The 12,887-nt window shown below is 30.9% G+C and overlaps 1 protein-coding gene and 1 pseudogene across 1 annotated transcript in view; both read left to right on the forward strand.

Moving 5' to 3' along the window:
- The window catches only part of COL21A1 (collagen type XXI alpha 1 chain), a 166,960-nt gene that overhangs the window by 57,629 nt on the left and 96,444 nt on the right, over positions 1–12,887 (forward strand). Inside the window, exons 3-5 of the mRNA XM_023520361.1 lie at positions 842–1,393; positions 11,237–11,405; positions 11,504–11,720. Coding sequence (XP_023376129.1) covers positions 842–1,393; positions 11,237–11,405; positions 11,504–11,720 — 938 coding nt within the window. The remainder of the gene's footprint in view (positions 1–841; positions 1,394–11,236; positions 11,406–11,503; positions 11,721–12,887) is intronic.
- Positions 3,850–3,968, forward strand: LOC111729390 (annotated as a pseudogene).

Genomic DNA, 12,887 nt, shown 5'->3' on the forward strand with positions numbered 1-12,887 from the left:
GTGTCTTGAAACAAGAATCTTTATCAATATGGAGAAATACTCTTGAATATAGATTCACTTAGCACAAGCTAATGTTTTGATTACTATTGGCTGAGGATGAGAGATCACACCTTTAAAATCTCGTCTTGCATGTAGGGCAAGAGTGACTGCTTTGTGATCTTGGTTCATCTAACTTTCATCAACAAAATTAAAAAAATAAGGATCTTTAGTAGCTAGTTGAGTCCTGAATTTGGCAGAAAATTTTTTAAAAATTTCTTTCCACCTATGTATTGGTTCACATTTATAATTTTAAATATTTCAGGTAATATTAAATAAAGCATATTTCAGTGATAAAACAATGATGTTGGCGTAGAGCTGAAAATCATTTACTTATTTATTTATGTTTTAATTTATTCAGTGGAGAAATAGATAAAATGCTGCTTTATGGTAATACCTGCCCTTACCAAGAGATATTTAAATATTATACTCATATACAGCATGCATTTTCTGCTACTTTTAAAGCTGAATTATTAATTTTAAAAATAAGAGAATTAAATATTAACAAAAATCATAGCCCTCATTTACAAACAATTTTCATGAGCTAGGCAGTTTATCTGATTTAATCTTCACAAAGGTCCTGTAACTATTTACTATTGTCTTTTTCTTTTTAAAAATTTTAGCTTTATTGGGGTATAATTGACAGTAAAATTGTAAACTATTTAAAATATACATTGTGATTTGATATACATATACATTGTGAAAGGATTCTGTCCATCTAGTTAATTAAAAAATCATGCATTCAAACCTTTCCACTTTTTGCTTTTTATACAAGTATGCTCTGATGATTTTCTTTTTCACTTAGGTTGTCGTACTGCTCCAACAGATTTGGTGTTCATCTTAGATGGTTCTTACAGTGTTGGTCCAGAAAACTTTGAAATAGTGAAAAAGTGGCTTGTTAATATCACAAAAAACTTTGACATAGGACCAAAGTTTATTCAGGTTGGCGTGGTCCAGTATAGTGACTACCCTGTCCTGGAGATTCCTCTTGGAAGCCATAATTCAGGAGAGAATTTGATGGCAGCAATGGAATCTATACACTACTTGGGAGGAAACACAAGGACTGGAAAGGCCATTCAGTTTGCACTTGATTATCTTTTTGCCAAATCCTCACGTTTTCTGACTAAGGTAGCAGTGGTACTTACGGATGGTAAATCCCAAGATGAAGTCAAAGATGCAGCAGAAGCAGCAAGAGACAATAAAATAACATTATTTGCCATTGGCGTTGGTTCAGAAACAGAAGATGCAGAACTTAGAGCTATTGCCAACAAGCCTTCATCTACTTACGTGTTTTATGTGGAAGACTATATTGCAATATCCAAAATAAGGGAAGTGATGAAGCAGAAACTCTGTGAAGGTAAGCCTTCATATAATTTGGAAACAATTAATAATTGTACTTTCTTGTATTTTGGTACAACCTGTTCATTAACGCTGGTTTAAATAGTTATAGTTAATGTCAAATAATTTATTATGTTAGAATTGAGGTGAACACCAATTTTTGTTTTCTGTTTATTCTGGATAAATTTTGTTTTTAGAAATGATTACTTATAAAATCTGTAGTTGGAAAATATAATATTTTGTTACATTAGTTGTTTTTTCCTTTCAATTACAACATGTCTATTGTGGAGATAATAGAAAATAGAGATGAATAAAAATATATGTAAGCTACACACAATCCTATGACTCTTGTTAATAAATTTTTACTGCCTTTTTTTTATTTCAGCCTTTTTCTTTATTTCTGAGAGTTTATGCATGTGCATAAATAAGGATAATATTGTATCTATATAATTTAATATTCAATTTTCATGTTGTGTAATCTATTATTCTGTGTATAGTTTTCAAACTCTTAATGAGATAGTAGACAATCTCTTAAGATTATTTAAGGATTTCTCTATTTTTGTATGTTTAGTTAATTTCTAAGTTTTTCTATTATAAAAACAGTTAATATTCATTAACAATTCTGAATGAGAATTTCTCATTATTTCTTTAGAGAACAAAGATCAAATTACTACCATTTTAAAGCTCTGGAAAAATGTTAGAAATTGTACTTGAGAGAGACTTGAACTCCCACTAGCAGTGAGAAAACATTTGAAAATATACATACTTATTAATCTATTAATTATGTTTGTCACTACATAAAATCTAACTTCATGTTTTTGATAACTCCAAGGTATGGGAAAATTCCAATTTTTGGTAAACATTAATCCTGTTAAGGTATAGACATACTTATGTTCAGATTATTTTGGGAAAGAGTAATTTGCTTGAATCCTTTCTTTTCAATATTATGGACATTTAATATGCCATATACCTAAAAAATAATAATCATGTAAAATGGAAAAGCTTTTTCCCCAATTTACCAGCATAAACTCCAAAAATAGATTGGTTCACATTTGACAGGAAAATTTCTAAATCATTGTGGCTTAGACAAAAATTAATTCCTCTTTTGTTTTCATATTTGTTTGGGAGACATGGTAGATAAAAACATTAATTTTTAGATTATTTAAGAAATTAAGCTTTTTCTTTAATCAAACTTTACAAAGGTCCTAGAACAAGTACAAATAGTAATCACAGTTATTCTTTTTATAAGTCCCTAACAGTAAGATTATGTTGACTTTTGTCATCTTGTACAGGTCAGAGGGATTGAGATTTTTAATATGTTGTCAAAACAGTTAGAATATTTGGTTTTGAAGCTAGATATGTTTCATTATTAAAGTAGACTTTTCATGCTGAAATTTTACTTATCATTCATTTTTATCCTGAAATATAAATTCAGTTACATATGTTTGCTTCAGAGATGTTTTCGTAGATATGTATTTTGGTAAATGCATTCTATTTTAAAAATTCTAATTACACATCAAAGAGTAGTGATGCTTAAAAGGTGTAAAAAAAAAACCAGCTAAAATGTACAGTCTGTAAAAAAAAAAATCAGATTTGAAATCTTACCAAATATTTCTTCATCCACACTCAAAAAAGAATGTAAATAGTGTCTGTGTCTATTTAGTTTACATGTATACTGTACAATAGCCATCTTTTAAAGTATAGGTTTTGAAATCATACTTATGGAATATATGGACATTTTTGTACTTGACTTTTTATACTTCATGGATTATGATTAATGGACTAAACAGATACATTGCTATATTGCAGCAGCCTCAAATCATATAATTTATATTTGAATCATTTGACAATTCCATTTTGACAGTTAACTTCTACTTTGAGGTTCTCAGCATATAGAATTACCATTTCCTAACACTGTTTGCTTTTATACTCTGCTGTAGTCTATCTGCAATGAACAAAATATTATTTATATTTTTGTTTCCATATGGATTATTTCATTTTCATGGACCTACCATTTCCCTGGTGGTGTATTCTGCACTATATCCCTTATTTCAGGTCTACTTTTTTGTTGATGACCAATGGTTTCTTTAATCTGTCTGAGAGCCTAATTCTTCTTTTATTTTTCTATTTTCTTATTGTGGTAAAAAACACATGTTAGATCTACCCTCTTGACACATTTTAAGTATATAAGACAGTATTGTTAACTATATGTACAGTGTTGTACTATAGATTGCTAGAACTTTTTCATGTTGCGTGACTGAAACTCTGTGCCCACTGGTCAGCAACTCTCCCAAATCCCTCTTCCCCCCAACCTACAACCATCATTTTAGTTTCTGTTTCTATGAGCTTGACTTGTCTTTCTGTGACTGGCCATTGGGATTTTGATAAGGATTTCATTGAATCTGTAGATCATTTCGTGTGATATGGACATTTTTACAATATTGGTTTCCAATCCATGAACATAAGATGTCTTTCCACTATGGCCATGCCACCCTGAACATGCCCGATCCCATCTGATCTCGGAAGCTAAGCAGGGTCGGGCCTGGTGGGTCCTTAGATGGGAGACCACCGAGGAAGATCAGGTGCTGTAGGCATAAAAACAAACAATCAAACAAAAGAAAACAAACAAAGATGTCTTTCCATTTGTTTTTAACTTCTTTCAGCAATATTTTGTTGTTTTCAGCATGAAGTCTTTCGCCTCCTTGGTTAATTATATTTCTTAATATTTTATTCTTTTTGATGTTCTGGCTAGTATTTCCAATACTATATTGAAATAGAGGAAAAGCTTTCAGTTTCTCACCATTGAGTATGATGTAGTTGTGGCTCTTCATATATGGCCTTTATTATGCTGAGGTAAATTTTTCTATGCTTATTTTGATGGGTTTTTTTACATCATGCAAAGATGTTGAATTTTGTCAAATTTTTTTTTCCTGCATCTATTGAGGTAATCATGTGACTTTTATGCTTCATTCTGTTAATGTGGTGTATCACATTAGTTGATTTTTTAGCTTTAATCATCTTTGCATCCCAAGCATAAGTCCTACTTGGTCATGGTGTATGACACTTTTTAATCCTTTTGCTATGCTGTTAAATTCAATTTGCTAGTATTTTGTAGAAGATTTTTGCATTCCTATTAATCAGGAATATTGGCCTGTAGTATTCTTTTCTTCTGGTGTCTTTTTCTGGCTTTCATATCTGGATGATGCTGGCCTCATAAAAAGTGTTTGGGAATGTTCTTTCCTCTTAAGATTTTTGGAAAAGTTTGAGAGGATTGGCATTAATTCTTCTTTAAATGTTTGGTAGAATTGCCTAGTGAAAACATCTGGTCCTGGGCTTTGGGGGAAGGTTTTTGATTACTGATTCCATCTCTTCACTAGTTACAGGTCTGTTCAGATTTTCTATTTTTTATTATTCAGTTTTGGTAGGTTGTATATTTTAGGAATTTATCCATTTCTTCTAGCTTATCAAATTTGTTGGTGTATAATTATTGTAGTCTCTTAAGATCCTTTGTGTTTCTATGGTATGAGTTATAATCTCTTTCATTTCTCCTTTTATTTATTTGGCTCTTCTTTTTCTCTTAGTTAATCTAGCTAAAGGTTTGTCAGTTTTGTTGACCTTTTCCAAAAACAAATTCTTAATTTGTTGAGTTTTCTATAATTTTACTATTCTCTATTCTCTGATCTAATTTTAATTATTTTCATAACTCTGATAATTTTGGGTTTAGTTTGTTTCTTTTCTAGTTTCTTGATGTATAAAGTTAGGTGGTTTATTCGAGAGCTTTATTTTTTAATGTACATTTTTTTCATAGCTATTCACTTTTTCTTAGTACTACTTTTGCTGTATCCCATAAGTTTTAATGTGTAGTGTTTTAGTTTTTGTTTGGCTCAAGACATTTTCTAATTTCTCTTTTGACTTCTTTTTTGACTCAGTGACTGTTCAAGAGTGTGTTAATTTCCACATGTGTGTATTTTCCAGTTTTTCTCCTGTCATTAATTTCTAGTTTTGTTCCACTGTGGTTGAAAAATATACCTGGTATGATTTTAATCTTTTAAATTTCTTAAGACTTGTTTTGTGACCTAATATGTTTATCCTGGAGAATGTTTTTATTTTTTTGTGCTTGAAAAGAATGTACATTCTGCTGCTGTGTGGTTGAATGCTATGTTCATGTCTGTTAGATTTTATGATCTATACTGTTGTTCAAATTATTTTTTTTTCTTTTTGATCTTCTGTCTGGATGTTCTAGCCATTATTAAAAGTGGAATATTGAAATCCCTTACTATTATTGTGTACTGTTATTTCTCCTTTCAGTTCTGTAGGTGTTTGCTTCATATATTTGGGTGCTATTATGTTGTGTGCATATTTATTTATAATTATTATGTCTTGCTGGTGAGTTGACCCCTTTTTCATTATATAATGAATTTTTTTGTCTCTTTTGGCAGTTTTTGGCTTAGAGTCTATTTTATCTGTTATAAATATCACCACCTTTGCTCTCTTTTGGTTACTGCAGTTATGGAGTACTTTTTTCATCCCTTTGCTTTTAGCCCATGTGTGTCCTTAAAATTCAAAGGTACATCTCTTATGGACAGTATATAGATGGATTTTTTTTTAATCCATTTATTCACTCTATATCTTATCATTGGAAAGTTTAGCCCATTTACATCTGAGATAATTACTAATAGGGAAAGATTTAATATTGCCATTTTATTGTTTTCTGTCTTATAGCTTTTTTTTTGTCCTTTTCTCTCATGTTCTTCCTTTGTGTTTCATTGATTTTTTTTTTTTTTGTAGTGACATGCTTTGATTCCTTTCTTATTTTCTTTGTGTATCTTCTATAAATATTTTGTTTGTGGTTGCCATGAGGGTTATATAAAACATATAGTTATGAAAGTCTGTTTTAAGCTGATAACCATTTAACTTCAAATACATACAGATATTCTACATTTTTGCTTCTCCATGCCCCACTCACACTTTGTAATGTTTTTTTATTTTTCAATTACAGTTATGATTTAATATATTAATTTCAAGTATACAGCCTAGTAGTTAGACATTTATATGATTTATGAAGTGATCCTTCTGATTATACTTTGTAATTGATGTCACAAATTACATCATATACTGTATATTTAACATATCTTTACAGTTATAGTTATTGTTTATATTTTTGTCTTTTAACTTCTGTATCAGAATTAGAAGTTATTTACATACTGCTACTATAGTATTTCAGTATTCTGAATTTGTTTACATATTTTCTTTTACCAGAGGGTTTTATACTTTCCAAATACTTTGTGTTGCTGTTTAACATCCTTTCATTTCAACTCGAAGGAATTCTTATAAGGCAGATCTAGTGGTGATGAATTCTTTCAACTTTTTTTTTTTCAACTTGAGAAAATGTTTATTTCTTACTCATTTTTGAAAGACACTTTTTCCAGATATAGTATTTTTGGTGGGCAGTTTATTTTATTTTTTTTTTATTTTAGCACTTTGAATATATCATCCCATTCCCTTGTGGCTTGCATTTCTACCAAGAAATCCACTGAAAGTCTTTTGAGATACCCTTGTACATAATGAATTATTTTTGCTGCTTTCAAAATTCTCTGTCTGTGGATATCTATTTCTTATCATAGATTTAAATAGTTTTTTTGAATGAGCTCTGCCTCTTTCTCTTTCTGGAACTCTCATACTGTGTATGGGATACTTGATTGTGTCCCATAAAATAATTTAGGCTTCTTTCAATCATTCTCATTCTTTTAAATTTTTGTTCCTCAACCTGGATAATTTTAAATGATCTGTCTTTAAGTTTGCTGATCTTTCTTCTGCTTGATCAAGTTTGATTTCAAACCCTGGTAGCCAATTTTTTCAATATAGTTATAGTGTTCTTCAGCTCCAGATGTTTGTTTGGTTCTTCTTTATATTTTCTGACTCTTTGTTGATATTTTCCTTTTGTTCATACAATATTTTCTTAAACTTGTAGAGCATCTTTATGATGCTTATTTTGAATTCCTTGTCAGATAATATACCTCCTTTACTTTAGGGTTGATAACTGGAGAGTTATTTTGTTCCTTTGGGTAATGTTTCTCTGTTTCTTCATGTATCTCACACAATTGTTTTGGGATTCACACATTTTAAAAATTAGTCATCTCTCTCAATCTTTACCAGTTGGCTTTGTACAGGGGAGTCCCTCACCAATCTGTCTGGTTTAGATTCCAGGGGCCTCTAAAAACTTTTATGCAGGGGATGAGACTTCTCTGGGTCTGTGTAATCTCTTCATTAGAGAGCCTTGCTTATTTCCTTTTAGGTGCTCATAATATTTTACTTCCTTTGGTGTCTGCCTGCAGTACTTCAATTTCCTTAGTTTTGTAGCCACAAGATTTCTCACTTTCTCTTGTTGTCTGTGGACACCAGGCAGCCAAAATACGCTGGTTCCCTGTCAGCATTCTTAGGCAATACCAATATCATTTCCTCAGGCAGCTCTTCGAAAAGCTAAAATAGCAAATATATGCTCCAGTCTTGTCTCTCCTTCCTGAGGGAGAAGACTCAATTTGAGCATCATCTTCTGATCATGCTGAGCCATACCAGCTACAACAAGCCACCTTCAGTGCTTTCCATCATGGTACACTTTAACTTGGAATAATGTTTAAGACTTCTCCCCATTTTTTTTTCCTCCTATCAAAAGTTACTCATACTTTGTACTGCCCTTTGCTTGGAAATTACTGGATAATTTGATTATCTAATTCAAGCCCTTTAATGCTTTGTCATAATGGCCTAGTATCTTACCATAACCTTGCATTTGAATAGAAATCACAAAGGGTAAGGGTATATGCATTAGGAGCCATGGCCAGGACAAGATGTTTTAGGAGGTGGCAAGTGTTAAGTGTTTTAGCTTCCATGATTTCATAACATATATTTGGTTAATTTCTATGCCCTCACATGAAACTGATTTCCTTCCATTCTGCCTCTCCACTGTTGTTATATTATACATATGCATGAATTTTCAGCCACAAAGTGGGGTGGGGAGAAATAAAAGCTTGGTGGTAGAGTAAAGTTTGGTGGATGAGATAGGATTAAGTATAATATTTTATAAAACCTCATTAAATGTTTAGGGGAATTGCTTTGTTTTCCATCTGTATATTAAAAGGATTTGAAACTAATATGAATTAAAGACAACTTACATCATCAGGAGCTTGTAGTATATCCAAAAACATGAATTTTTCCATTCAATTAATTAGACAGGCTAGAGCTATATTTCAAAAACAGAAACACAATAAGTTTATATTTTATGTGAAAAGCAGTGTTTGGATATTCATTGGAAACCGTGAAATGACTATGGCATGATTCATAAAATATACAAATTATAGCATATATAGACCTTGCTGTCAGTGTTTATGATTGTAATTCAAAGCAGTTATATAAGTTAATTATTTCTGGAAAAGGAATAAACAAGAAAACAGTCGGAATAATTTTCATTAGGAATGTTTAAAAGTTGTTTGAATAATCCATTCTCCACTCTGTTTTCTCTAAAATATTATGTATAATATCACCTAATTATATATTTATTCTCATAACACCTACATCCTTTGTAAGTGGCAATAAGCATACTAGTAGGAGTAAAAACTGGTACAATGACTTTGGGAAAGTTTTGGGATTATCCACTAAGGCAAAGCATATATCTACTAGTATTTAACTGAGAAATGAGTTCATATGTTCACCAAAGTACGTATTCTCAAATGTTCATAGCTATTTTATGAAAGAGTCAAAAACTAGAAAAACTCAAATGATTGCCCACAGGAAAATAGATATCAAAGTAGCATCTTATATACGGAAACATTTTGTTTCCTGTTTCTTATTGATAGATAGATATATATATAGAAACTGTACCTGAGCAATTTAACTACATTTTTCTTTTCCATTCCCATGTATAAGGTTATCTTATTGTTCTCCTTATAGGTGAAAAAATTGGAAAGAAAATTATTTCTTCAAGAAAATTAATTATTGAAATACATTTTCCCTAATAAGATGTGCCAAGGTAGTAATGAAAACATGGATACATGGATATATTGTGACTATTAATTTACATTCCTGATTTCACAAACTGTGTCACAGTGTCTCCTATAAAAGTTGGGGAATTGGAATACAGCGTAAAGGATTTTATTATAAAAATAAGATGAAAACGATACTTGATTGATACATGCACTTGCATGTGGTTTTGGAGATACAAAGCACTTTCACATACATCATCACATTTGATCTTCAAACTCTATGAAGATTATTCTCACTTCACAGATGAGAATCCAGATGTATGAGAGAGGCTTAGGTCTAAACCTAAAGTTCTTGTTTTAAGTCCGAGCTCTTGTTCAACATCTTATAATTTTTCTTTTGTAAAGCAAATAAAAAGAGCAGTTGAAATCTGAATATTCTTGTAATATAATGTTTAACACATTTTCTTTTTAGCTAAACTTTCTTTTGCAGTTTTAAATCAAATGCATTTGAAACAAGGCTTCAAATTAGATTGTCTTGTATACCCCCTACCTACTCCATCCTCCCAAAATACTGTCTCATAATGACAGGAAAGATTTAATTTTATTCATTGACTTATGATTTAAACTGTGTAATGGGAAAATTTATTCCTGCTTCTCATATTTTCATACCAGAGGAAGAAGGGTGTAATTAATTGAGTCCCTTCAAAACTCAACATCTGAAGATCTGAAGATAAAAATACCCCTCTCTTCCCAGAATACATATAATTTTATTTATATCAAACCTTTATTTTATTTCCAATATTCTATGGTACAAGTTATGACTGTACCTGTTGGACTAATAAAATTCATTTCATTACTTTTTATTGTATTATAAATATTATACCTTTCCCTTTTCTTAATATTATGTTAGAGAGTGATTATCTTAAAATACGTTTAGTGGAGTTTGTTCTTGTCTTGTTCTGTTAGCTGCCGTAAAAAATATAAGCAGTCATGCTCAATGTGTATGTTATATGAGAGCCTTCAAGGATCTAAAAATATCGCAACATTTCTACAGTATAACAGCTTAATAGCATTTGAGCCATATAAAAATTTCCACATAATTTCAGACACAAGTTTCCCAGAGAAGTAAAAGTTGTAGCATATTTTTATAATTTATATAGATGATTGTATAATGCAAACCTTAATTATTCTTAAGGAAATAGTCTTATTTATAAATATGATTAATATAATATGTAGTGTAATTAATCATAGATGAGATGATAGGCCCATTTTTAGAGCTTCCATGAACAGAAAACACCCACAGTTAACTTTTTTCCAGAGTGACAGAACCAATGATATTTGAACTGTAGAATTATAACCTGCTAGAATTGGAAAGAATATTAAAGCAGCACATTTTTTTTTAACCCTCAAATGCTAGAAATGCAAGAAAAGAATCTTAGGATTCATTTAGATCTAAGAAATTTAAGAGAGTTAACTAAGGTCATGTGACAAATTAATAGCCCCTCCTGGAAGAGAATCATGAATATGTTCTGATGTTCTCCTACCCCGCCTCCCTAGGTATTAGGTTGCCTCATATTCAAAATGCATAGTGAATTGTAAACTGCAATATAGTATTACCCTTAAAACAATCCATTAACAAATATTTTTCTATATTTCTGTTTTATGTTTATCCCCTTTTAGGGAGAGAAAAACAATTGAGACTACTCTTAAATGCCCCCCAAAACTCCTATATGTTTTCTCAGAAAATATATTTACATATATTTATATGTATTTGTGTGAATATATAAATTTTATAATTCTTATATTCTCTAATATCCCTACCTTAATTTTCTTTTCTTGTTGGATTAATTCATGATTAATCAACTTTCACTAATTTTGTTTTATAGAATCTGTCTGTCCAACACGAATTCCAGTGGCAGCTCGAGATGAGAAGGGGTTCGATATTCTTTTAGGCTTGGGTGTAAGGAAAAAGGTTAAGAAAAGAATCCAGCTTTCACCAACAAAGATAAAAGGATATGAAGTAACATCAAAAGTTGATTTATCAGAATTCACAAGGTAAATGTTATGTGTTGATCGATTCATTTTTTTTTCCCCGATATGTCTGTATGTGTGTTGAGAATTCTTTAAGCTTACTCATGTTCTTCTTTTTCCAGCAATGTTTTTCCAGAAGGTCTTCCTCCATCATATGTATTTGTCTCCACTCAGAGATTTAAGATTAAGAAAATGTGGGATTTATGGAGAATTTTAACCATTGATGGAAGGCTACAAATAGCAGTTACTTTAAATGGTGTGGATAAAACATTACTATTTACAACAACCAGCGTGATTAATGGCTCACAAGTGGTCACCTTTGCTGACCCTCAAGTTAAGGTAAAGAAGCCAGGGTGTAATTATGTACTCATGAGGAGATACCATTGGGTTTCTGTGTTGGGGGAAGAGAGTTATAATTTTAACATGACTGGAAAGATACTGTCTTCATATTTTAAAGTTTCTTTACTGAAAGAAAGAAACAAAGAAGGAAAATTATTTCTTGATTCATTTGGAATTAAGGAATGGGGAGAACTAGGCATTTTTGAATGCCTACTACTGGTTGCCAGGTAATTTTAATTATAATAACCACTCAGGGAAAAAGCCATTGCTCTCATTGTATAGACAGAGAAACAATGGTTGAGAGATATTAAATTCCTACTCAAAGTAATACAGTAAATGGTAACATCAGAAATGGAATTTAGGTCTGATCAATTTCAAAGTCCACATTAGTCTGTTTTGCACTGCCGTGTCCTATGGAATATTGAAATAAAGAAATTTGTTAGAACATCAAATGCAGGCAGATAATGAATGCAGAATTTACATTAATTAGGAGGACATTTTATTTCCCATAAAGGATATATATTTAATAAAATTAATAAACTAAAAAAGTGTACTTTCAACATCATGTGTTCTGAATACAGGTGCAATCATAAAAGCAACTATGTTTTGATTATTCTAATTATCACAGTCTAATGATATATAATTTAGGAAATGTACAAGGTTGTATATGAATTTATGTACTTATACAATTTCTTCATTTGGTAAACAGATTAAATTTTTAAAAAATTGTCTGCCATTTTCAATAAAGGTAATGTGCTAAGTTCTATAAGAAGTGACAAATGAAAAAGACGTGTTTTATAATGGGAGATTCAAGGCTTCTGCTATCTAATAGAAGTATACTGTATTAGTGGAGTATGGAGAGAAAAGTGGATACTAATACAAAATATTAGGAAGTCTACAGAATTGAGATGGTTTTGGACTGATCTTAAAGGATGTAAAAAATTTTGATGGAGAGATATATAAGGACATGTCAAGTCAGTTGAATAGTCATGTGTAGTACAATTCAAGGTTTTATTTAGAAAATGAAAATTTGTATCCCTTGTGTTTTTAGTATAAGATACATGAAAGAAAATGCTAGCAAGGATGAGCTCAAGGATGGGGACCTGTAAAGCCATACTAAGGGATGTGGACTTCATTTGTAGATGACAGGATTTCATCAAAAGGTCT

Source organism: Pteropus vampyrus, unplaced genomic scaffold (assembly GCF_000151845.1).
Source record: "Pteropus vampyrus isolate Shadow unplaced genomic scaffold, Pvam_2.0 Scaffold260, whole genome shotgun sequence".
In the NCBI taxonomy this organism is placed as follows: domain Eukaryota; kingdom Metazoa; phylum Chordata; class Mammalia; order Chiroptera; family Pteropodidae; genus Pteropus; species Pteropus vampyrus.